We start from the raw sequence: 26,839 nt of genomic DNA, 5'->3' as shown, positions 1-26,839 counted from the left end.
TAAAATCATTTAAGGGGGTCTGAATACTTTCCGTACCCACTGTACCTGAAGCACCAACCAGGTCTGCGGGGAATTTACTATCTTGGGACTCCATTTTTGCAATAAACATTTTTTGGGACGCTGGCCGTTTAAAACGGCGCCCGTGGAGACCCCTTCTAACAGCAATAGCCACATGAGAAACCGCTTTTTGCAGGAAAATGTCCGAAAAAACTGTTAAAATCACCCCACAGTGTACTTGCCAACCACTCACAAGCTGCTGCAGTGAAGAGAAAAGAGGAAGTGACCTCACGCACTAGAGGCCTATGCCCGCGCTGAGCCACAGAGTCATGGTGCCTGATAGAACCCTATGGGGAGAAGCACTGGCAAAATGGCTGCCGCCCTTACTAGGCGGTCCCCACAGCAAAGATGGTGCCCGAACTGGTACCAAAACGATGAGCTAAAATAGCTGCTGCCCACACAGAGTCCTAAACAGCCTGCCCTTACCCAAAATGGCGGCCATGCAAACGGCGCCAATTAAAGTAAAAAACACATAAGCTGGCCACCACAGGGAACCCCAGAGAGCACCCCCAGGATGTATTAAGCCATAGCGGTGTTCGCTGCAGAGCACCCCTAGCAGGGGCAGGGAGGAAGGGGGGCTGCCCCAAAATGGCCAGGAGGGGGATACTACAGAAGCCATCATGTACTGCCATCCCCTAAGAGTGGGCCCACAGAACACCCCCACAGTAATAGTCCCAGGGACACAGGGGTAGTATCACTCACCAGTCCAGAGAATGCTGGCACCGCTCTGATACGGAACACCTCCCACCCTGAGTGGGGGTGCTGTCAGCCAGGAAGGATGCTAGCAACACACAGGGGTTCTGGAGTTGAGACATCCCGGCGAAGACGGGTCTCCGCAGGCTCGTCCCCGCCTAAGGGGCACTGTCTTTGCGAGGCCTGGGCGCACCAATGACCTGCGACGCTCGATGGCAGTCTGAGACTCCATAAGGATCTATATTATCCAGTGCGAGGCCCAGCTCTGCTGTCGCTTGTAGTCCTCCAGGAATTCCCCAGACTAACTATCGATAGTGAGTGAAATAAAAAAGCTATTTTCAAAGAAAAAAAACTAGTGGTGCACTGAAATTTCGGCAACTTAAATCTTTCGGCCGCAAATGGGTTAAAGATGCCGATTTTAATGATGGCGCCGCGGGCGCAGGTTTCAAAAGACCCGCCTCTGGCCGGCAGCCCACCTCCCGTTGATGTCACTACTACTACGATGTGCATGAATAAACGAACACACCGGGTGGGTGAGCGACCACTAATAGCTGTAACTAAGTGAGCACTTCACTTCTCTATCAGGCGGGTATCTCCGCTGACAGGGAAGTGAAGCGCTCACTTAATTATAGCTATTATCAGCCGCTCGCCCGCCCGCCCGGTGTGTTAGTTCATTCATGCACATCGTAGTAGTAGTGACATCACCGGGAGGCGGGCCGCCGGCCAGAGGCGCATCTTTTGAAAGAAAGGACACAGGAGGAGCCGAGAGTAAGGAGATTGCATCATTGGGATGGGGAGGGACGCTGGGGGGGGGGGGGACGCTGAGGCGAGGTTACCAATTGTATTAGTATTATGCAGCATGAGGGGGTTAATGTATTGCCACCGCTGGTCACTGATTCATTAGTGACCGACCAGTGGCAGTTAATTAACCCCTTTGTGCTGCATTAGTGCAACCAGTATCAGTGCAACCAGTGTTAATTAACACTGATACTGGTTGCACTAATGCAGCACAAAGGGGTTAATTAACTGCCACTGGTCAGTCACTAATGCATCAGTGACTAGCAGTGGCAATACATTAACCCCCTCATGCTGCATAATACAAATACCATTGGTAATTAAATTAACCACTTGCCAACCCGTCACAGTACATATACTGTAACAGGGTGGCAGCGACAGGTGTACGTCGCTGCCTGTTTTTGGTGTATGCCCCTGTTCTATTTTAAAATCATTTGGGGGAAAAAAAGTAATTTTCGGTTTTGCTTTTTGGCCAAGGGCATCCTGCAGTTTCGGTTACGACCCAGAATTTTCATTTTGGTGCATCCCTAAAAAAAACATAAAGAAACTGAGACACTAGGTCCCAGGTGGGAAACCTAGACCTACTCCTGACGCTAGGCAGCATAAAACTGAAGGACAGTAGTAACTGTGTCAAGATAATGGCTAAGGGACGGCCCCCTGTAGGTGTGTCTAAGTGTAGAGAGTTTTTTTTATTAACCTTTCAAACTGCCTAGCTTACTCCTGCAGAGGGCGCCATTACCCACTCGTGAAGGCTAAATGAGAGTCTGCGACTGTCGGGAGGACGTAAGAGAAAAGGTGATTTGGGGGGTACTCGTACTGTCCTTGCATTTTAGGGCCTCACAAAATGAGACAGGCAGTACATTAGGCAAAATAAAGTGCCCAGATATTTCCTTACACAACATACAAGTCTATGGAAGGCCTGAGAGTTTGGGTGATGGGACCCATCCTCCCTGTGACTCCCAGGCTCACAGATTCCAGAGGCTATGCTTAGGGAGGCCTACGTAATCTATACATTAAACACCCCAAATCCTGGAGGGTTGAATGAGGAATTGGAGATCAAGCACCATTATATAGTGTGATTACACTGTGATATTCTAGAGATCCAATTATTTTATAATAGTAAAGCACACTGAAATCTTTACTAATGATATTCTAATGGATAAATGCACTGGTTCTCGTGTGTGTGTGTAAGCATGCGCAAACTAATGTGCTTGTATGTGCAGTTATGTGTATGTTTAATTTTCGGATGTACATGTGGATTTTAGGTTGTTGTTTTTCTATATATATATATATATTATGACAAACACTGTAACCTATCCATTGCACTGTATATGTATTACATTTATTTTTCTTATTTTATTTGTATTTTTCCTAAATTAATTGTTCAGTTTGATGTTGTTTATATTAAAATTTTAGCCCCCCCCCCTTTGTGGGTTGTATATCAATCATATTGCCTTATGTTAATATTTTAATGTTTGATTTTGTGCAAGTACTTCTTATATCCAAATGTAGTTAATAATTTCCAATTACGATGTTAGGGTGGACTTAGAACATGGTCTGTGAGACTTTCTGCTGTGCATCCCATTTATATTGGTCTGTGAGACTTTCTGCTGTGCATCCCATTTATATTTATATTATAAGTGCCAAGCTGTGATTCTTTCTTCTTCCTGCCAGTCTCTTTCGTTTTGCTGGCAGTTTTCATTTGTAGATTGCTGACTCCTCCCATTCCCCTCTGGCTACTCCTGAGCCAAACTGTCATATTTAAAGTGTTTCCCTGGGCAGGCTTGCCTGACAAAGGAGGCAGGGCCTCAGAATCCCATTGCAGCCCACCCCCTCTCATTAATCTCAGTTCTCTGCCAGCGGTGGTGTGAAGGTGTCATTCCATCTTTGCTACTGGTCCCTGCCGGTGCTCTAAAACCATTGCAGTAGTCCATCTTGGCAATCGCAGCCATTTCCCTGCACGCACCTGCATTCCCCACTGGAGAAGGAAACCAGAGTTTTACGTGCAAGGGTGTTCAAAGATTTAAACCATAGTTTGTAGACGCTAACTTTGACACATACTAAAAAACACACTAATTTGGGTTATTTTGAAATGTAGCAGAATAGATTTTTGGCCTAAATATATGAAGAAAGATTTAGTTTGCAAAATGTTATAACAAACTAAGAAAAACAGGTTGTTTTTTTGCAAATTTTTGTTATTTTTCAATTTATATAGCAAATAATAAAAAACCCAGTGGGGATTAAGTACCATCAAAACAAAGCTCTATTTGTGTGAAAAAAAAAAAAAAATATATATATATATATATATATATATATATATATATACATACACACATATACAATTTCATTGGTGTACAGTGTTGCATGACCCAGCAATTGGCATTTAAAGCACAGTACTGAATAGCAAAATATGCCCTAGTCATAAAAACCTTTTAGAGTCAAGTGGGTAAAGTTAGTGTAAATGTTGGAATCTCTTACAAACATGTCATTTACCTGCTCTGTGCAATGGTTTTTTTTAACAGAAGGTCGCTTTTTTTTTTTTTAACCCTGATGCATAAAATGCATTAAGGTAAACAAGCTTCTGTCTGTAGAATCACTTTTAATTACATCCTTCTGCCCAGGACTACATGTCCAATGAGGCATTGCTCCTCACAGATTCACAAGTTCTCAGACACTTACTGTATATAGATGGTGTACTGAGCTTGTATACTGACATGTAAAATAAATGCATTCTGTATGCAGGCCAACTACCCAATAATAAAAAATCATTGACAAGTATTTTTTTTTTTATTGAAGATGTTGATTATTATTATAGGGCTGAATTAACTAAACTACCAATACTTCTATTTCTGAAAGGATTCTTAATTTACAGCTTTCACACCTGCCTAAAACTTTTGCACAGTAGTGCATGTTATATAAAGCTCAGCGTACAGAATGCAGTGGCCAGGCGCATGAAATGTACACAGGGTTTATCCTCCAGAAGCTATTAGTGTAAATCAGAGTACAGGGCTCACTGTATGAAACAGAAACCATTACTGATTGTGGGGAGAGAGGGGAAAAAATAAATAAATAAAAAATAATCTAAGTGCAGGTCTCCTTTAATACGAGGCATTTTCTCAAATATTTTTATTTGTGTAAGCTCACCAAGTACAATGTGCTGTTGCATATTTCAGTTTTATTTATACAGCAAATATACCATTTCTTAGTCATGTGCGGGGGAGAAGCCACAAGCCCAATTTAGTTTTTATTTATTTATTACAGAACATACAAGGTACACTATTCTTGATGTTCTAGACAGTAGGTGTCCTAAACCTTTTCACTCTTGAGCAAAATTCAAATACAGCAAGTGATATGGAGTTAAAACAGTACTAGTACAAGTTCTAGTGGCCATGTTATACAATTGGAAGAAATAGAAAAACAGTTCTCCAGTTAAGACTTGGAAAGAGTAGTTAGATCTTTGTACACCGCTTTCCTGTAAGTGTCCTTTTATTTTTCCAGGGGATATCATAAACTCTGAAAATACACTTAAGTTTCTGCAAAAAGAACAGAAAATAAAATAAATGAATAGTCCAAAATAGGTTTGTTTAATTGAACAAGCTGAAAATGAAAGCTGATTGATTGCCATGAACAGCTGCCCCAGTTTTTATTTTTATGGTATATACTTACCAATTCAGAGCTGTCAGCACAGAAGCAGACATTATTGTCAAGTGCTTGTTCGTCAAGTCCTCGCTCAGTGTAAGCATTCCCCCTACTAAGAATGCTCAGATGCTCTGGCATTAAACTAAGAAGCCTGACCCCACACCTTTCCATCTCCTAACCTAGTCAGTATAGATGTCCATCACAGTACATGATGACATACAATAAGCTTGTGATCGAGGTGTGGGTGGGACAGACCACACGTGGAGAGGAGTGGTCACAAGGCTCTTTATTGAAAGATTGGGGCTGGTAGAATGGGCAAGGATCAGAGTAAAACTGGCATGACCAATATTAAGTCCACAACACAGGGCAGTAGTCCGGACACACAAGGGTAGGTAGTGATCTGGTAGAGAACAGGTTGACCCATAGCGCCATTTTACGGCAGGAACTTAGTCCAGGGTCACAGGGCAACAATGTGCAAGGGTTCAGGAACTCACCAGCCAACAGAGGACTCAGCGGAGAAAGTCCAGGTAGAGTGGCAGGGAAAAAGAGGTCCAGATGGTACTGGTCCTTTACAAAACGCATCACGGCTCCTCAAAAGCAGTGTGTCCTGGTCTTCAAGACCAGACAGAGCAGTTAAAGGAAGAGCAGAGGGGAGAGTAGAGTCCCAGTATCCAGAGAGCCACATACACAATGCGGAACTACAAGTCCCAGCATTGCAAAAAGAACAGCGCATACGGAACCATCTTTCTCAGCAGTTCCATGCATCTTCTAGCCTAGATCTGCAGCCATGAGCTCGTCTGTCCAGCACTGAAGTACTCTCAAAACAATCGGACACTCTTTGTTATCTGGTACTTTGAATTCAGCCAGAGATCTCAGCTAAGATCTGGCAGTGGTGAAGCATCTGGCTCTATCCTGGTACAGGATACAATAATGTATGCATTTCCTACTGTGTACTGCTTCATGTCCTACCCCCTGTGGGGGCACAGGAACTCAAACTAAATTAGGCAGAAAACTTGACTCCCTTACACACTGCATCTGGATTAAAGATGGTCAGTTTCATAAAACAAAAATCCAATATTTCTGACCTCTGTTACATGGATAATAGTGAGGTTTTAGGATAGACAGGGTTTGGATTCCCATATCTTGCAGTACAGTATAGGCAAAGTATTCATAGACCCTGGGTTATAGGCTCATACCTTCAGATTATTGGACACTGGCCAAACTGTTGGGGACATGCCCCATGGACACCTTCCCTATAACTCTACCCCACTCAATGAGTCTTCAAGTTTGAAGCAACTCCAAAATATAGAATTTATAGGCAAGTCAAAATTATTCTTATCCTAATGGTACAGTACACGGCACAGGCTGAGTATCCAAAGACCCTGGGACATCCCCAAACTATGAATGGGAAGGGTAGGCAAACAGAACAGTGCCAACAGGCCCAACGAAAACTAGGGCTAGAAAGACCCAATTTCAGAGAGACACTGTCAGAACCTTGTGGTTGAAAGCTGCATCTGCAAAAGATTGGAAATTCACCAGGTAGAACCTTGGTAAGGTAATGAACAAAGACTATGAACTCACTACAAAGTATATTCCCATAAATAAATTAAAAAGGCTAAAAATTAAACCTATGTGGCTCATGGCCAAAGTTAAAAAAAAAAAAAAAAAAAAAAAAGAAGAAAAGCTATAAATAGGCTTTTTAAAAAATATAACAATGAAGGAACACTATTATCGTTTAAATGTTGCACTGTTCAGATACTACAGACGAGATTAAAAGGAACATGTTGTCAATATTCGCAAGGGCTTCCCTAACCACAGTTTGTCTAAGCATTAGGATTTATGTCATAACAGAAATCTGAGAGACATTTTATAGGGCTACATTTAGCCCGAATTGGAGGGGGTAGACATATGAAGAAAGATCTCTCTAAGCTTAAGACCTGATGGATATATTGGATTCAATTATAAACCCTTCGGTCTCAATGTAGAGTGGGATGTGAACACTTTCGTAAAATTAAAACTCCTCCCCTTTATAAAAACTTTCATTATGAATTTTCTCTTTAAAAAAACAAAAATGGCTCTATTAACTGTTTGTAAATACATGTATTAGTTTTTAATCATTTTTGTTTTAAAGTTACATGGTTATATAAAAAAGTTTTTTTTCTATCTAGTAATGAACTTTTCCAACAACAAGATGGTGACATCCTGAGTTATCAGTGCTGGCGAAAGTTTTTATTTAATTTAAGGTTATTATCTAAAGTTTTGCCTTTTGTATAATCGAATATGTCATTTTCATTAAATACCGGTATATGGCCAATTTTTTGAGATCGCCAAATGAGGATTTTATGTTCTAATATCTGGATCAGGTTTCCCCTTTAGCATTTCCGGTCCTGGCCATCTATATTTTTCTGTTATTGTTCCGATTCTGGCATAACTTCCGGCTCTTACACGCTTCCGGCTTTTGGAGCACAGTTAGGATTGGAGGCGATTACATCTGTCCTCCATTCTATATGTGATGTAGTTCGGACTGAGGACTACGCCCCTAATGAGGTCTTTGTGTAACAAAACATGATGACTGAAGCCTGGTCACATGATATCACCACACACGGAAGTCTGCCATTTTGTTGGTTGTAAACGTTGACACTTCTTTTGGATAGATATGCGCTTAATGATTTGATGCTTGTGAGTATTCTGATGCACATAAATAAATGTAGATCTGTTTTTAAATACTGTGCAATGAGGTTTTGTTTTACCCCTCTATGCTGCATGGTTTAGTATCGCTTCTGGTGGAGTGTTCCCACCCTAACGATTTTAACATACCAGGAGGCTACCCTAGATGCACCAATTAGAGCTGATGCTTAATTGAGCGCGCCTTCATGTATATTTTTGCCATTGTGATCAGTATAAATCCAATGTAAGTGCAGTAGCTATGATGAAAAGGAGACTACCAGATACAGATCAGTCAAGTAAACTTCCAAGTTCCCTCCTCCATGTACAGGAATTTTCCACTAGAGACTTACAGACATATCATAAATGGCTAAAATCTTACTAAAATTATTTTTATTCCAAAAACAATTTGTCAGTGTTTTTTGACAAGCATATATCATACATAATAACACTGCAGGTTTGAATAATATTAGATTTCCATTAGAAAAAAGTAATGAAACAAGTCACCTGAAGCTTCGAGCCAGTTAGCAGTGGACAAGGTTTATTAATGTCGCCTTCACTCTTCTTGCATGCTGTATTTCCCAACACCATAGTCAGTTTATAGTTCATCCCAGAAACTACCTGAACAAGTATAATATAAAAAATGAGAATGAAGTATTACTGGGGTATTCTATACTTTCATAGTTCAAGACAGAAAAACCATGATGTCCACACAAAAGTAACCCTAAGGCTAGGTTCACACTAGTGGCAGCGTCTACCGCCTCTCTGAAAGGCGATTAGCAGTGAATTGTGGTAAAGAAGTGGCTTACAGGAGTTTTGGAGGCAATAGTTCTGAATTAGTGCTTCTATTTATTTTTTGCTGGGGTTTTTTCTGGATGGTGATTTAGTTACATAGTTAGTCAGGTTGAAAATAGACACAAGTCCCATCTGGCTCAACCAATAAAAAACAAAAAAAAAAAAAACAGTAAAGACCCAACCATACAATCCCATATACATAATCCTATACCCGCAGTTGATCCAGAGGAAGGCGAAAAACCCCAGCAAAGCATGATCCAATTTGCTACAGCAGGGGAAATAATTCCTTCCTGATCCCCCCCAAGAGGCAATCAGATATTCCCTGGATCAACTTTACCTATAAATATTAGTACCCAGTTACATTATTTACACCTAGGAAAGAATCCAGGCTTTTTTTTAAAGCAATCTAGTGCGATGGCCAGAACCATGTCTGGAGGGAGTCTGACACATTTTCACAGCTTACGGTGAAGAAACTTTTCAGTATTTGAAGACAAAATCTCTTTTCCTCTATACGTAAAGCACCCCCTTGTCCTCTGTGATGACCTTAAATTGAATAACTCACACCAAGTTCACTATATGGACCCTTTATGTATTTATACATGTTGATCATATCTCCTCTTCTCAAGAGAATAAACTCAGTTCCTCTAACCTTTTCCTCGTTGCTGAACTCCTCCATGCCTTTTATCAGTTTGGTTGCCCTTTCTCCAGTTCATAAAACGGAAAATTTATATCAATACTTACCGTAATTTTCCTTTCCTGATGGACTCCATGGCAGCACACGTATGGGTAGGCTCCGCCTCCTCTCCTACCCTATAGGACCCCACTCCCATAAATCTTTGCTCCATACCAGGAGCCGTGTTCCATAACTAGAACTACTCCAGCAGATGGGAGGGGACTCCTGCTGCCATGGAGTCCATCAGGAAAGGAAAATTACGGTAAGTATTGATATAAATTTTCCGTTTTCCTGACAGATTCCATGGCAGCACACGTATGGGAAATAACTAGCCATACACACCCGGGCGGGTAACTGCTGGTTTAACAGAAAAAGGTTTAATTTGCACCGTCAACAGACAAGACTTTTAAACCAAAAGTTGACCGAAGATAAAGAAGCCGGTTCAACACAGTAATGCGACATAAAGGTATGAATTGATGACCAAGAAGCCGCTCTGCAAATCACGTCAGGAGCTACATGAAGAGAAGCTGCCCACGACGTAGAGATCCCTCTAGTGGAATAAGCGGTCACCACCTCTGGAGGAGCCAGTCCCTTGGCTTTATATGCCCACTGGATGGTCTGAACTATCCAACTTGCTATAGATCTTGAGGAAGCTTGTTTGCCCTTGTTTTTTCCACAGATGAGGACAAAAAGATGGTCTGACTGGCGGAAAGGAGCTGTAGTCTCCAGATATAGCCGAAGAGTTTCCCCCACGTCCAAAGGATGGACAGAATTTTCATCTTGAGATTTGAACGTGGGTAGGACAATTTCCTGGTTGACATGGAATACCGACATTACTTTCGGATTGGAGCCAAGCATCGGAACCAATACTACCCGATCAGGGAAAACCGTAAGGAATGGTTCCTTGTAACCCAATGCACCGAGTTCAGAAACCCGTTTGGCCGAAGTAATAGCCACCAGAAAGGCTGTTTTCATGGAGATGTTTTTAAGGAAAAATGGATCCTTCTGATTCAAGGTGAGTGAGGAAAGAAACTCCAAGACCGTAGGAAGATCCCACTTAGGGAACCTGGGCTTTCTAGGAGGTCTTAACCTAGTAGCGCCTCTGAAGAACTGGCGAACCAGGGAGTGTTTCGCCCATGCAGTCCCAGTGAAGGCCGAAATGGCTGAAATTTGGACCCGAAGGGAGCTTACTGCCAATGACAGGTCCAGACCGGACTGGAGGAAGCCCAAAATATCCTGGATTCCTGGGTCAGAGACAGAGCTAGATCTGCTATCCACATAATCCTTAAACTTGGACCAGATTTTTTCATAGACCTTGTTCGTGCCGGGTCTTCTGGCACTCATCATTGTAGCGATTGCCTCGTTTGGACAACCGAGCGCTTTCAATCTTTCCCTCTCAACAGCCATGCCATGAGATGAAGCTGTGCTGGGCAGGGGTGAAGAATAGGCCCTTGGGACAGAAGGTCCGGCCTGACTGGCAGAGGTATCGGGTCCCGACAGCTCAGCTGGAGCAACAGAGGAAACCACGGTCTCTTTGGCCAGAAGGGAAGAATCGCTATGATCTGCACTCTCTCTGTCCTGAGTCTGAAGAAACTTGAAGATGACTGGCACTGGAGGAAACGCATAGGCCGTTTGAAAATTCCAATGATCCGTCAGGGCGTCTACCCCGTAGGCCTGGGGATAACGCCACCTCGTGTAGAATCTCTCCAGTTTGGCATTGCTTGGAGATGCGAACAGATCTACCTCTGGATGGTAACCTAGAGACATGACCCATATGAAGGTCTCTGGATGGAGTGACCACTCGTTGTTGTCCAGAGCAGACCTCGAGAGGAAGTCTGCCTGGACGTTCTGGGCACCCGGAAGATAGGCGGCTGACAAGTTGGACAGATGTCTTTGAGCCCAATCCATAATAGGTTTCACTTCTTTCAGAAGAGATGGACTGCAGGTGCCCCCTTGTCTCTTGATGTAGGCGACGGCTGTCGTATTGTCCAGTCTTAGGAGGACCAAGGCATCGGTCGCCAGATGCTGAAAGGCCTGGAGAGCACAGAACGCTGCCCGAAGCTCCAGCACATTCGAGACCACCCCGTATGTAGGGAAGTCCCATCTGCCCTGGGCCACCTCCGACAGGCAATGCGCTCCCCATCCCGTCCTGCTGGCGTCCGAGGTCATGACCAACCAGGACGCTGGAACGATTGAATGGCAGTTTAAAAGATTCTTTCGCTGAAGCCACCAGGTTAAGCTGTCCTTCATGGACGTAGTTATCCGAATGAGGACTTCTGGATTCTCGAAATTCCATTGTTGGAGGAATCCCATCTGAAAGGGCCTCATCTTCCACTGTGCCCACTTCACCATGGGAGCCGTGGAAACCATGGTCCCAATTATCTTCATGCACTGGGACGCCCGGAGATGAGAGGCTGATAATGCCGGACGAATCCTGTTGCGAATTGTCGGAATCTTCTCTAATGGAAGGGAGATAGTGCCTCTGGAAGTGTTGAAGAGGGCCCCTAGGAAGACCAACGACTTTGTGGGTTCCAGATGACTTTTCCAAATTCAGGAGCCACCCGAACTCTTAAAGGGTGGAAATTACTTGAGATCTGTGAAGCAGAATTTGATCCTGATGTTCTGACAGAAGGAGCAAGTCGTCCAAGTAATGGTAAAGACGAATCCCTTTTGCTCTGATCAGGGCTACTACAGCCAGTAAGATTTTGGAAAAGATTCGAGGTGATGTGGTAAGCCCGAAAGGGAGACAGGTAAATTGAAGATGCACCTGACCCACTGCGAATCGGAGAAATTTTTGCATTTCTGCTGCGACTGGGACGTGAAAGTAGGCATCTTTCAAGTCTATGGATATCATCCAATCCTCTGGCTGTACCACTTGCCGAATTGTAAAAAGTGTTTCCATCCTGAACCTCTCTTTCTTGATGAAGGTGTTTAGGTGTGTTAGGTCTATAATCGGCCTCCAAGAGCCGCTTTTCTTCAAGACCATGAAGAGCGGAGAGTAGATGCCTTGGAACCGTTCCTCGGTTGGGACAGGCACTGCCGCACCCTGGGCAACCAGGGATTCTACATATGTAAGAAGAGTTGACTTCTTCTCTTCTGAACGGGGTAAGGCCGTAGGAATGAAGCGAAGAATGGGGCTTCTGTCGAAAATCCACACATGTCCGTGTGATACGGTTCTGACGGCCCATTGATCTTCGATCGAGGCTGCCCAGACGTGCGCAAACTGAAGCAAGCGTGCGCCTACCCGCACCGTCTGGACAGGTTCGATGTCAAAAAGACTTCGTCGCCTCTCGGCTTGCTGAAGATTTTCCTTTGGAGAACTTCTGCCCTGTAGACTGAGGGCGCTTCCAGTTCTTCCTGAACTCACGACCGGGCCTGTAAAAACGGGCCTCTCTGGCACGATCAGGATTTTGTCTGTTTTGAGGTCTTCTCTGATCTATCAACCGGCGATCCTGGGGAAGGAAACCAGATTTACCACCAGTGGCACGGGTAATAGCACTGTCCAGTTTATTACCAAAGAGGGAGGAACCCTCAAAGGGAATTTTGCACCAGGCCTGCTTAGAGGCAGGGTCGGCCAACCAGGGGCGCAACCACAAGGCGCGTTTGGCCGTGACAGAGGACAGCATGACCCGCGCCGCCAAGCGGATTATATCAATGGATGCCTCACCCAAGAAAGCCGTTGCCAGTCTCAACTCCTGAATGGCTGAACTCCTGGCCACCTCTTCGGAGACACTCTGAAGTGTAGCCTCCACGCTGTCTACCCAGGCTTCCATTGCCTTGGATGTGGCTGCCAAAGCCAGAGCCGGCTTACACGCCATACCTGCGGAGAGATAAATCTTCTTAAGATCTGTGTCAATCCGCCTGTCAAGAGAGTCTTTGAATGAGACTGAGTCTTCCAATGGTAAGGTTACGTGTTTGGTAGCTAAAATCAAAGAAATGTCCTTGATAAGCGTGGGTGAAAAAGCAACAATTCAAAATCTTTGTGTATCAACAAAAAGACTTTCACAAAGAAGGGAAGAAATGTGAAGATCCTCAGCATGGGAAACCACCACCAGGCACCCGCACACACTGATCCTTACCAGATCGCATTGACCCTCATCACAAAGGTCAAAAAACGCCCATGGTACAAGCACTGGAAAGCCGGGATCATTCACTCCTCCTCCTTTAAAATCTTCCACCAAACGGACAATCCTTAGGTCCCCACATCTCGATCCAGCATTGTGCCCGGGTGGAAGGGGGGAAAGGCGTTGCCGTTCGGGGGCTCCTTTGGCGAGTACAGCTTGAACGACTTGGAGGAACAGCCTTAAGAAACAAAGCAACCGAAGCAGGACAGGGGGGGGGGGGGGGGGGGTTAAAAGAGAGAAAAGGGGAAAAACAACCCTACACCAGGAGCGTAGACATGTCTGCCGTGTGGGAGGAAATCCAAAAATTAAAAAAAAAATAAAATAAACAAACAATGTCAGGTTTAAAATGAAATGTGTTTGCAGGCTTTGGGCCTGGAGATAATGGCAGGCTGAGGGGGCAGGAAGGGAGGCCGGGCCTTTGTTTGCTGGGCTCTCTTCCTCAACAATGGCTGCGCCTGGCCTGTTGTGTGTGCTGGGCCCTGTGCTGGGTCCCTACAGGAGCCTCACACTCCCCCCCTTCTCTATGTCTCCCACAATGAGGCCCAGGAGGTGGCCTGTGTCCTGCACCCTTCCCCCTCCAGCTCTCTAGAGAGCTGGAGGGGGAAGGGTGCAGGACACAGGCCACCTCCTGGGCCTCATTGTGGGAGACATAGAGAAGGGGGGGAGTGTGAGGCTCCTGTAGGGACCCAGCACAGGGCCCAGCACACACAACAGGCCAGGCGCAGCCATTGTTGAGGAAGAGAGCCCAGCAAACAAAGGCCCGGCCTCCCTTCCTGCCCCCTCAGCCTGCCATTATCTCCAGGCCCAAAGCCTGCAAACACATTTCATTTTAAACCTGACATTGTTTGTTTATTTTATTTTTTTTTTAATTTTTGGATTTCCTCCCACACGGCAGACATGTCTACGCTCCTGGTGTAGGGTTGTTTTTCCCCTTTTCTCTCTTTTAACCCCCCCCCCCCCTGTCCTGCTTCGGTTGCTTTGTTTCTTAAGGCTGTTCCTCCAAGTCGTTCAAGCTGTACTCGCCAAAGGAGCCCCCGAACGGCAACGCCTTTCCCCCCTTCCACCCGGGCACAATGCTGGATCGAGATGTGGGGACCTAAGGATTGTCCGTTTGGTGGAAGATTTTAAAGGAGGAGGAGTGAATGATCCCGGCTTTCCAGTGCTTGTACCATGGGCGTTTTTTGACCTTTGTGATGAGGGTCAATGCGATCTGGTAAGGATCAGTGTGTGCGGGTGCCTGGTGGTGGTTTCCCATGCTGAGGATCTTCACATTTCTTCCCTTCTTTGTGAAAGTCTTTTTGTTGATACACAAGAAAGATTTTGAATTGTTGCTTTTTCACCCACGCTTATCAAGGACATTTCTTTGATTTTAGCTACCAGATTAGCGCCACATTTGTATTTTTTATTATTATTGATCTTTCTGTTCCAAAGATTTGTGTTGGCTGCTTTTCGCATATTTATTATTATTTTTATTATATCTTAGCGCAGCAATTACATGTTTTAAGGTTACGTGTTTCACCAACCTCATCAAGGCCGCATCCACCGTGGGAGCGGAGTCTAGATGTTTCACCTTATCATCCTTAAAGGGATACATTCTGGAGACCTTAGATGACAAAGAGTTTCTCTTTTCAACTCCCTGCCACTCGTCTGTAATAATTTCTCCCAATTCCCCTAGGAGGGGAAAATGGGAACGCTCTTTTTTGAGATGTTTGAAGTATTTCTTCTGTTTAGCTGGATCTTCCCATTTTAATGCCTCCTTAACCGCCTTAACTAGCGGTGGGACCATAGCAAGTTCAAAACCTACATTCTGGTCTGCCAAATCATCTTCACTGTCTGTAGAATCTTCTGACAGACGACTTGGTTGTGAGGTACCTGGCTCCACTTCATCCCTTGGGAGGAAACCAGGAGCCTCTGAAGAGTGACCCGAAAGCCTGCTCGAATCCCAATCTAAGGGATTCTTTTACAATCCGCCTGACCATAGCCTCCACTGGTTGTGCAGTGTCTTGCTTTTCCCTCAAAACCCTGGAATAACAGGTATCACATAGGGATCTATCCTCAGGGATATGGGCTCGACAGCCCCAGCATGATTTCCCTGAACTGCGGTCAGAATGGCGGGATTGCCGCGGAGCGACTGAACTGGAAGTGTGCTCATGTCGTTTAGACCTGGAGCTAGACCTATGACCAGACTTTGATGAAGAATGCCGATGGGCTGAAGGAGAACGATCCTTTGATCCAGAAATAGGGCGTTGGTCAGACCTAAAAGGGCTAAATAGGGAAAGAAAAACACACTTAGGCTCCATTCCACCAGCCAACGCAAGCAGGTAAGGGTTAAGAAAAACTAGCTCACCTGTTGCGCAGGGACTGGCCACCGGGGGGTGGTGAAGCATCCATTTGCAGATAGAAGCAAAAGCCTGCACAGGAAGAAAGTAAGCATACATGTACTGACTTTCGTCTCCACACCAACCCTTTTACCCCAAATGGCACCTGGATCAAAGCATGACTCACCGCTGAAGAGCAGAGAAACAGCACGGGGAAGCCACCGCAACGCCCGCAGACATCCCATTGTAAACAGGAATGACAGCTGCTTAAATCTCCCGGGCGCCGCAAAGCCACGCCCCAAACAACGCATTAACGTCATAGGAGATCGGGAGCGATGCGCGCGCATGCGCAGACGATACCAGGGCCAAGCCTCATCCTGGACAACCAATTGAAGGTCCAGCGAGGCAGGGGGAGGAGCCTAAGCGACGATCTGGAACGCAGGAGCGCTCCACCGCACAAACAGGAAATGCAATGAAACCAAAAGAAAGTTTTATACTTTACCACCATGACGATAAACGAACAGTCTCAGGCCTGGATGAATTCATGCGTGTGTGACAGGGCACCAGGGCCTATCCGCTCAATAGCAAGGACGTATTGGCCATCAATGCAGCCCACCTCTCATTCAGGATTTACGGCATCTTCAGCATTTTAAAATAATATTGCCCGGGTCCACCCGATAAATATCGAGATTGCTGGACATAAAACAGGAGGCATCCGACATCAACAAGGTCCACACGCCACCAGCTCGCCTGAAACCGATAGACGTCCTATAAGGTAAGACTTCCTTCTCGCAGGAGGAGGACGAAAAAGGAACACGGCTCCTGGTATGGAGCAAAGATTTATGGGAGTGGGGTCCTATAGGGTAGGAGAGGAGGCGGAGCCTACCCATACGTGTGCTGCCATGGAGTCTGTCAGGAAATATCCTTTTTGAGAACTGGTGCCCAAAACTAAACTGCATATTCCAGATGAGGTCTTACTAATGGATTTGTACAGGGGAAAAATGACATCACCCTCTCTGGTAATACAAGAAAGGATTTTGCTTGCTTGGGAAACCACAGCTTGGCATTGCATGCTATTATTAAGCTTATGATCTACCAGAACACCCAGATAGATCCTTCTCCACTATGGATTCCCCCAGTTCTACTCCCCCTTGTATGTATGATGCATGCATATTCTTAGCCCCCAAGTGCATAACAATAAACCTCATTTGCTACATAGCTGACCAATGAAACAGTGCATTGAGGTCGGCATGTAAGTTGGAGACATCCTGTAAGGAAGTTATTCCACTGCAAAGCTTGGTGTCATCTGCAAAGACTGAAATTGTACTTTTAATCCCAGACCCTATAACATTTATAAAATATATTAAAAAGTAAGGGCCCCAACACTGAACCTTAGACCATTCAGAGTAAGCGTTTATGGAGGGGATAGGGACAATGGACTTTATTGGCACTGACAACCAGACAATTCTGTCATAAAAATCAAAATATTTTATTGAAAAATCATTAAAAGACATATATACGTATAAATACCACCACAGGTGCAAAACAAGAAAAATCAAAAAACATTCACATACAAATTAAAAAACACACATTAAAAAGGCATATATAACCTTAATAGCCATAGCCTCTAAAAGCCCTCTACATAAACCAAGTATACCGTGATGGAGCTGTACAAACTGAAAGCTGTGGAAAAGCCCTAGGGCTATTTCTGGTATGGTCATATGAAGCTAGTAGGCAGATTCATCGACAGTAGAGGTAGAGAGGCTTGGTATTGGGTAATGAATTCGGTCAGAAACAAACTCTACATGTTTAGCGCTTCTTCAGGGGTTTAAATATTAGCTGAACAATTCTACAAAAGTATAAAAGGAAACAAGTTTAGAATTGAATACATATGCCATTAAACCAAATCTGTACATATATACCTATGTGTTGTCGCCTTCCAAGGAGAAGGGAGAGAAAGAAGGGAGGGGGAAAAAAGATAGAAGAGGGAAAAGGGAAGGAAAGAAGAGGGGAGGGGGGGGGGGAAGGAAAAGGGGGAAAAAGAGGGGGAGGGTCTTTGCAATTACGGATATTATTAGATTAGGTGTTTTGTCTTTTCCCATCCCTGGTCTTTCTTTCTACTCCTCATTCCCCACTTCTTCCACTCCTTCCCTGTTTTTCTCCGTTTTCCTTCCCCCCCCTCTTTTTTTCCCTTTTCCTTTCCCCCCCCCTCCCCCTTTTTCTCCCCCCCCCTTCTTTCCTTCCCTTTTCCCTCTTCTCTCTTTTCCCCCCCCCCCCCTTCTTTCTCTCCCTTCTCCTTGGAAGGCGACAACACATAGGTATATATGTACAGATTTGGTTTAATGGCATATGTATTCAATTCTAAACTTGTTTCCATATAGTTTGTTTCTGACCGAATTCATTACCCAATACCAAGCCTCTCTACCTCTACTGTCGATGAATCTGCCTACTAGCTTCATATGACCATACCAGAAACAGCCCTAGGGCTTTTCCACAGCTTTCAGTTTGTACAGCTCCATCACGGTATACTTGGTTTATGTAGAGGGCTTTTAGAGGCTATGGCTATTAAGGTTATATATGCCTTTTAATGTGTGTTTTTTGAATTTGTATGTGAATGTTTTTTGATTTTTCTTGTTTTGCACCTGTGGTGATATTTATACGTATATATGTCTTTTAATGATTTTTCAATAAAATATTTTGATTTTTATGACATAATTGTCTGGTTGTCAGTGCCAATAAAGTCTATTGTCCCTATCCCCTCCATAAACATTTTGAATAGGACGTGGCACGTATTAATTTAAGTGTCCACAGTGTCATCCTGTGTTGACACTTCTCCTTTGACATTCAGAGTAAGCATCATTGACTATTACCCTCTGAATTCTATATTTTAGCCAATTGTATATCCATTTACAAAACTGATCTTTCCAAGCCTGTAGACTTTGTCTTACACATTAGCCGTGTGTGGGGAACGGTGTAAAAACGCTTTTGAAAAATCCAAGTATACTACATTTACAGCCACCCCTCTTCTGTCCAAGGTTTTACTTACCTCCTCATAAAAAGAAACCAGGTTTGTTTGACAACTTCTGTCTTTCATGAATCCATTGATTTGCATTGAACTATTAGGTCGGTGGAGGACGGGAGCCGCTAGAAGGACAGAGGGAGTGACAGCAGCAGCAGGGACATGAATAACCGCACCAGGATACCGGGTGCAGGGACCGAGGCAGAGAGCGGCGGTGGAGGTCGGAAACCGCCTTCCTTAGTGTCTGGAAGCAGAGGAGGAGGACCGTCCGTGCTCAGTGAGGAGGAGACGTGTGTGTGTGTGTGTGTGTGTGTGTGTCAGCAGCTGTGAGTAAGGCTGGCCATACACTATACAATTTTCTTATTCAATTTCCTTTAGATTTACCTTAAACTATGTAGTGCAAGGGCCTGCCTGACTGCATACAAATTGAAAGTGTTTAGGTTTGACCCTATATTACATGGTTTTGGTAAATCTAAAGGAAAGTTGAACAAGAAAATTGTATAGTGTATGGCCAGCCTAAGGCAGCAGCTGCAAACAGGGAGAAAGCTGTGTGACTGAGCTCTGTGAGAAATCAATAGCTGTTTGACTGTGCTGCGACTGATTGCTGTGCGACTGTCTCTGCGCTTGAGTACCTGGGAAGTCTGGTAAGTATCTTTGCGACTGGTGACTATCCTTGCGACTGGGGGAAGAAGCTTGCGACTGGCGAGTATCCTTGCGACTGGCGAGTATCCTTGCGACTGGCGAGTACCCCAGGTTTAGTACCAGGGGAGATAGAGGTAGTGTAGGTAAGGAAGAGCAGGTCGTTAATATTATCCCCATAGAGTAGTGGGTAATAATGTCCAACAGGATTGGGGATGCCACTCAGTGCACTTCTTGCGGCATGTATGAGTTCCTTGATGAACCATTTGAGGACGAATACTGCTGTGCAAGATGTGAGCGACTTGTTGCTCTGGAAGCCCACATCGTGGATCTAGGGAACACAGTGGCAAGACTGCGTGGCATCTACAACCTGGAAAGGAGCTTGGACATTACCCATCAGACGCTGGCAGGAGCCAGCATAGAGGAGGAAGGAGTGGAGCAGACGCAGGCATCAGAGGTACGCAGCTGGGTGACCGTTAGGAAGGGTAGTGGGAAGAGCGTCCAGGAGGCCAGTCCTGAGTTGGTACACCCCAACATATTTGCCACGTTGCAGGTTGAGGGGGATATCAACTCAGGGGTGGCAGTGCTGGAGCATGCGCCCTCCCCCAGCTGCCAGGGGAGGGGCGGCTCCAGGAAGAAGGGGGGGGCCATGACTCAGGAAAGGTTAGACAGGTTGTGGTAGTTGGGGACTCAATTATAAAGAGGACAGAGAGGGCAATCTGTAAGAAAGATCTCGGTAACCGAACAGTATGTTGTCTACCGGGCGCCCGCGTTCGGCACATCGCAGATCTGACAAACAGATTATTGTGCGGGGCTGGGGATGACCCAGCGGTCATGGTGCATGTGGGCACTAATGACAAAGTAAAAGGTAGGTGGAGGATCCTAAAGAACGATTTCAGGGACTTAGGTAATAGATTGAGGAAAAGGACCTCCAAGGTGGTTTTCTCTGAAATACTGCCTGTACCTCGAGCCACACCAGAGAGGCAGAAGGAGATTAGGGAACTTAACAAGTGGCTGAGGAACTGGTGTAGGAAGGAGGGGTTTGGGTTCCTGGATAACTGGGCTGACTTCTCAGTCGGCTACCGGCTCTTTAGTAAGGATGGGCTGCACCTTAATGGGGATGGTACAGCTCTTTTAGGGAGAAAGATGGCCACCAAGTTGGAGGGGCTTTTAAACTAGGAGACGGGGGGGGCTCAGAAGTAGAGCCAGGAAGCAAAGGACTGAAGGCAGTTGTAGGGTCAGCAGCGACAGTAGGTCCACAACATCAATTGGCAGGTCTGTGCAGGAAAACCTCAGACCAAACAGGAATAAACATAACCACCAATCACGTTTAAATTCCGTAAAACTAAGAGGGGTATATGCTAATGCTAGGAGCCTAGCTAATAAAATGGATGAATTGGAAATGTTACATAGTTACATAGTAGGTGAGGTTGAATAAAGACAATAGTCCATCCAGTTCAACCTGTGTAGGTGTGTGTGGCTGTAATCATCTCGCATACCCCTGAATGTTCTGATCCTTGAGATGTACGTCTAGAAGTCTTTTGAAAGCCACCATATTACCTGCAGAAACCACCTCTTGTGGTAGAGAATTCCACAATCTTGTAGCCCTAACAGTAAAGAACCCCCCTCGTTGCCTGAGGTTAAAACGCTTCTCCTCTAATCGTATTGTATGCCCCCGAGTCCTCATGCAATCCCTGCGACTGAACAGCTTTTCTTCTAAGCCTAGATCCCCATTGAGATATTTAAAAATTGCTATCATGTCCCCCCTCAGGCGTCTCTTCTCCAGGGAGAATAAATCAAGCGATTGCAGACGCTCCTCATAATCAAGGTCCTCCAATCCCCAAATTAGTTTAGTTGCCCTTCTCTGGACCCTCTCCAGCTCCAACACATCCCTTCTGAGGACTGGTGACCAGAACTGGACAGCATACTCCAGATGCGGTCGGACCAGAGTTTTATAAAGTGGAAGGATTATAGTCTTATCTCTGGAATACATCCCTTTCTTTATGCATGCTAATATTCTGCTGGCTTTGGCAGCTGCCGCTTGACATTGCATGCTGTTGCCTAATCTATCATCCACCAATACTCCCAGATCCTTCTCCATTTTTGATTCTCCCAGGGGTTCCCCTCCTAACGTGTATTGTGCTTTTATGTTGCTAGTCCCCAAGTGCAAAACCTTACACTTCTCCACGTTAAACCTCATTTGCCAAGTCGTTGCCCACTCCGTTATTTTGTCCAGGTCATTCTGTAGGATATCTGCTTCATGCTGTGCTGTTATTGCCCTGCCTAATTTTGTGTCATCTGCAAAAACTGATATTGAACTACAGATCCCGTCCTCAATGCTGTTTATGAATAAATTGAACAAGGTTGGTCCTAGGACTGAGCCTTGGGGGACACCGCTTACTACCTCAGACCAGTCTGAGTATGCGCCGTTTATTATCACCCTTTGGACACGCCCTTTTAGCCAGTTCCGTATCCAAGAGCAAACCCTGCCGTCGATACCTGCAGACCTTATTTTATAAATTAAGCGCTTATGGGGAACTGTATCGAACGCCTTAGCGAAATCCAAGTACACCACATCCACTGGTCTGCCCCTATCTAGCTCACAGCTCACCTCCTCGTAGAATGTTAAGAGATTGGTTTGACAAGAACGCCCATTTGTAAACCCGTGCTGGTTACTACTAATGATGCTGTTGTCCTTAGCAAACTCTACGATATAGTCCCTTATCCCCTCCAGAAGTTTACATACTACTGATGTCAGACTGACAGGCCTATAATTTCCCGGGATATGCCTCTGACCCTTTTTGAATATCGGAATCACGTTAGCTTTCCTCCACTCCCCTGGTACATCTCCTGTCCTAATACTATCCGCAAAGATCAGGAACAGTGGTCTGGATATAACCTGAGTTCCTTGAGTACTCTCGGATGTACGCCATCCGGGCCTGGTGATTTGTTTGTGTTAAGTTTATCCAGCCTTTCCCTGATTTCACCCTCTGTTAGCCATAGTGGCAAGTCCTGTGTATTACTACTAACCATACAGTCATGGTCAGTGTACCCCTCCTTTTCCTGTGTAAAGACTGACGAGAAAAAAGCATTCAGCATGGTTGCTTTTTCAGTGTTTTCTGTAACCATCCTCCCATCATCGTTAATTATGTGTGCAATATGCTCTGCCCTAGTTTTTTTGCTGTTGATATACTTAAAGAATTTCTTTGGGTTTTTTTTACTATCCTCCGCTATTTGTCTCTCAAAGTCTATTTTAGCCATCTTGATTTCGTGTTTACACTTCTTATTTGTCTCCTTGTATTGGTCGAAAGCCAATACTGTGCCTTCTGATTTATATTTCCTGAAGGCCAATTTTTTTCCCCTAATAAGATTTTTAACGCTATGGTTTAGCCATATGGTGTTAGTACAGGAGGATGACATAGACCTTGTGGGAATAACGGAGACTTGGTTCGACCCCTCACATGACTGGCCGCCAATATCCAAGGGTATTCAGTATACCGGAAGGACAGGGTAGGAAAAAGAGGGGGAGGGGTATTTTCTATGTCAAGAACAATGTAAAGGTGATAGAGAGGAGTGACATCACGGAAGGGATGAGCATGGATTTAGAATCTGTGTGGGTAGAACTCCATAGAGAAGGAGATAAGGGAAAAGTAATTGTGGGGGTTTGCTATAGGCCACCTAAGCAAGGGGAGGAGGTAGAGCTGGAATTTTTAGCACTACTGGGTAAAGTGGCAAAACTGGGATCAGTTATCATATTGGGGGACTTCAATTATCCCGACATTGACTGGGAAGAGGGGACTACACACTCACAGAAGGCCCGTCTATTCACGGAAACCTTACAGGATAATTACATGTCACAGTTGGTGGATTCTCCTACTAGGGAAAACGCAGTCCTGGATCTATTGATCACTAATGACCCTGACCTAATCTCGGAGGTAGGAGTCCAGGACTACCTGGGTTCTAGCGATCACAGGATGATCACATTTAGTGTAAATAACAAAATAACAAGGCAAGTGGGGAACATAAGAACCCTAAACTTCAGAAGGGCAAACTTTCCAAAATTGTACTCATTGATGGAAAGGGTAAACTGGGACCAAACCCTGGGATCCCTGACCACAGAGGAAAAATGGGAATGCTTTAGGAACATATTAAGCAAATGCATCTTGCAGTGCATTCCTATGGGAAATAAATTTAGAAGAGACAAAGCCAAACCTGGCTAACTAAACCATAGCGTTAAACTTATTAGGGGAAAAAAAAATTACCCTCTGATTTAGACTTCTTGAAGGCCACAGTATCAGCTTTCGAGCAATACAAGGAGGCAAATAAGAAAAGTAAACACGAAATCAAGATGGCTAAAATCAACTTTGAGAGACAAAATAGCGGAGGATAGTAAAAAAAACCCAAAGAAATTCTTTAAATACATCAACAGCAAAAAAGCTAGGGCTGAGCATATTGCACACATAATTAACGATGATGGGAGGATGGTTACAGAGGACACTGAAAAAGCAACGGTGCTAAATGCTTTTTTTTTCGTCAGTCTTTACACATGAAAAAGGAGGGGTACACTGACCATGACTGTATGGTTAGTAGTAATACACAGGACTTGCCACTATGGCTAACAGAGGGTGAAATCAGGGAAAGGCTGGATAAACTTAACACAAACAAATCACCAGGCCCGGATGGCGTACATCCGAGAGTACTCAAGGAACTCAGTAAGGTTATATCCAGACCACTGTTCCTGATCTTTGCTGACAGTATTAGGACAGGAGATGTACCAGGGGATTGGTGGAAGGCGAACGCAATTCCGATATTCAAAAAGGGTCAGAGGCATATCCTGGGAAATTATAGGCCTGTCAGTTTGACATCAATAGTATGTAAACTTCTGGAGGGGATGATAAGGGACTATATCGTAGAGTTTGCTAAAGACAACATGAGCAGTAATCAGCACAGGTTTACAAATGGGCGTTCTTGTCAAACCAATCTCTTAACATTCTACGAGGAGGTGAGCTGTGAGCTAGATAGGGGAAGACCAGTGGAAGTGGTGTACTTGGATTTCGCTAAGGCGTTTGATACAGTTCCCCACAAGCGCTTATTTATAAAATAAGGTCTGCAGGCATCGACAGCAGGGTTTGCTCTTGGATACGGAACTGGCTAAAAGGGCGTGTCCAAAGGGTAGTAATAAACAGCGCATACTCAGACTGGTCTGAGGTTGTAAGCGGGGTGCCCCAGGGCTCAGTCCTGGGACCAACCTTGTTCAATTTATTCATAAACAGCATTGAGGACGGGATCAGTAGTTCGTTATCAGTTTTTGCAGATGACACTAAATTGGGCAGGGCAATAACTGCACAGCATGAAGCAGATATCTTACAGAATGACCTAGACAAAATAACAGAGTGGGCAACGACATGGCAAATAAGGTTTAATGTGGAGAAGAAGTGTAAGGTTTTGCACTTGGGGACTAAAAACATAAAAGCACAATACACGTTAGGGGGGGGGGGGGGGAACACTTGGGGGAATCAAAAATGGAGAAGGATCTGGGAGTCTTGGTGGATGATAGATTAGGAAATAGCATGCAATGCCAAGCGGCAGCTGCCAAAGCCAGCAGAATATTAGCATGCATAAAGAAAGGGATGTATTCCAGAGATAAGACTATAATCCTTCCACTTTATAAAACTCTGGTCCGACCGCATCTGGAGTATTCTGTCCAGTTCTGGTCGCCAGTCCTCAGGAAGGATGTGTTGGAGCTGGAGAGAGTCCAGAGAAGGGCAACTAAACTGATTAGGGGATTGGAGGACCTTAATTACGAAGAGCGTCTGCAATCACTCGATTTATTCTCCCTGGAGAAGAGACGCCTGAGGGGGGACATGATAGCTATTTATAAATATCTCAATGGGGATCCCAGCTTAGAAAAAAAGCTGTTCAGTCGAAGGGATTACATGAGGACAAGAGGGCATACAATGAGATTAGAGAAGCGTTTTAACCTCAGGCAACGTGGGGGGTTCTTTACTGTTAGGGCTACAAGAGTGTGGAATTCTCTACCACAAGAGGTGGTCACTGCGGGAAGTATGGTGGCTTTCAAAAGACTCAGACTTACATCTCAAGGATCAGGACATTCAGGGCTATGTGAGATAATTACAGCCACACACCCCTACACAGGTTGAACTGGATGGACTATTGTCTTTATTCAACCTCAACTACTATGTAACTATGAAACCTCCAGCCAAGTGTTTGCCATGAGGTTGCAGCTTTCTTCTATTGACTTCAATGGGTGGGTGTGAAAAGTGGTGTTGTCAAACTCGACAAGCCAATTTAAAAAATTTGCCACAGCTGCAAATTAAAGCATCCCAGCCATGGCATTTGTACAATCTCCTCCTGCGCTCACAGCCCCATGGTAGCTTATTGAAAACTACAAGCCACAAAGGCTGCCAGACTTTGTAGTTTTCCCTTCACAGGTGACGCAGCCGAGAGGGCGGAGACCAGCATGGTCAGGTCTATTTTTTTCTTTTTTTTTTTTAATCATGGCAGCAGACACGTCACAATAATGATCAAGGTTGGAGCAGCGCCAAAAGATACATTTCAAATATAACAAATTATATTAAAAGCCCCAAAGTCTTTATAAAGCAGGGAGAAAGGAAGAAATCAGTCCCAGTTGACCAATCACCAGTGTATGCATTAGGAAGAGAACCTATTTCCAGCCTGTGATGACAGTCAGGCTCCTTACCAGAAAGTCTGACCCTCCTATTACAGAGTGGTCAAACAGTCGCCATCAAGATAGAGATACACTCGATATGAATGGATGATTCACTCCCAAGAAGATGATACAAAAGAAGGATCCCTCTGCACTCTCAGCACGAATTGCCTCAGAAGGACAGAAAATGGGCCAATAGTGTAGTAGGTCTAGACAGGCAGCTTTGATAAAAGTTTTGCACTTACATAAGGTCACTGTAGATTCAGCATATAAAATAATTCAACCGCGGTGTGTACAAAGCGTACTTCACATGGTAGTCTGCTGTCACAGCAGGGATCGTGGGGGGGCATGGAGGGCTGATGCATTTATAACGTTACACCCTGAATATAGGTATAACATGTAACATGCTGTGAAAGGTGAACTTTTCCTTTAATCTGACCCCTAAAATTCTAATTTTTCTGCTCAAAATTGTAAAAAAAATAATAATATTATTATTATTAATAATTATTACTATATTGGGGGAAATTAAAGAAGAATTCTGGCATATCACTCAAAACTGCTACCACCCCCTTCTAAAACCTATGCTGACTAACTTGTGGGAGAAAGATGCTTATGCTTACCTATTATCTGGCCACTCCTGTCATGTGATCTCCCGTGTCTGCCAGCACTGGCTACAGGGTAGAGGAGAGGGTGCTCCGAAAAAGCCTAGAATGCCTGAGTGGTGACCGTACCCAT

General features: G+C 44.7%; 1 protein-coding gene across 1 annotated transcript in view; it reads right to left on the bottom strand.

The window, feature by feature from the left end:
* Positions 1 to 4,813: 4,813 nt before the first annotated feature.
* Positions 4,814 to 26,839, bottom strand: part of LOC309565751 (cystatin-C-like) — a gene marked incomplete at its 5' end in the record, with an annotated part of 36,177 nt that continues 14,151 nt past the window's right edge. Inside the window, 2 exons of the mRNA XM_082270733.1 lie at positions 4,814 to 5,078; positions 8,356 to 8,469. Coding sequence (XP_082126859.1) covers positions 4,995 to 5,078; positions 8,356 to 8,469 — 198 coding nt within the window. The 3' untranslated portion in view covers positions 4,814 to 4,994. The remainder of the gene's footprint in view (positions 5,079 to 8,355; positions 8,470 to 26,839) is intronic.

The sequence above is a fragment of the Pelophylax lessonae genome (assembly GCF_965119305.1).
Source record: "Pelophylax lessonae genome assembly, chromosome: 10".
NCBI lineage: Eukaryota > Metazoa > Chordata > Amphibia > Anura > Ranidae > Pelophylax > Pelophylax lessonae.
Note: the sequence above shows the minus strand (reverse complement) of the source record. Positions and strands in the feature narration are given on the sequence as shown.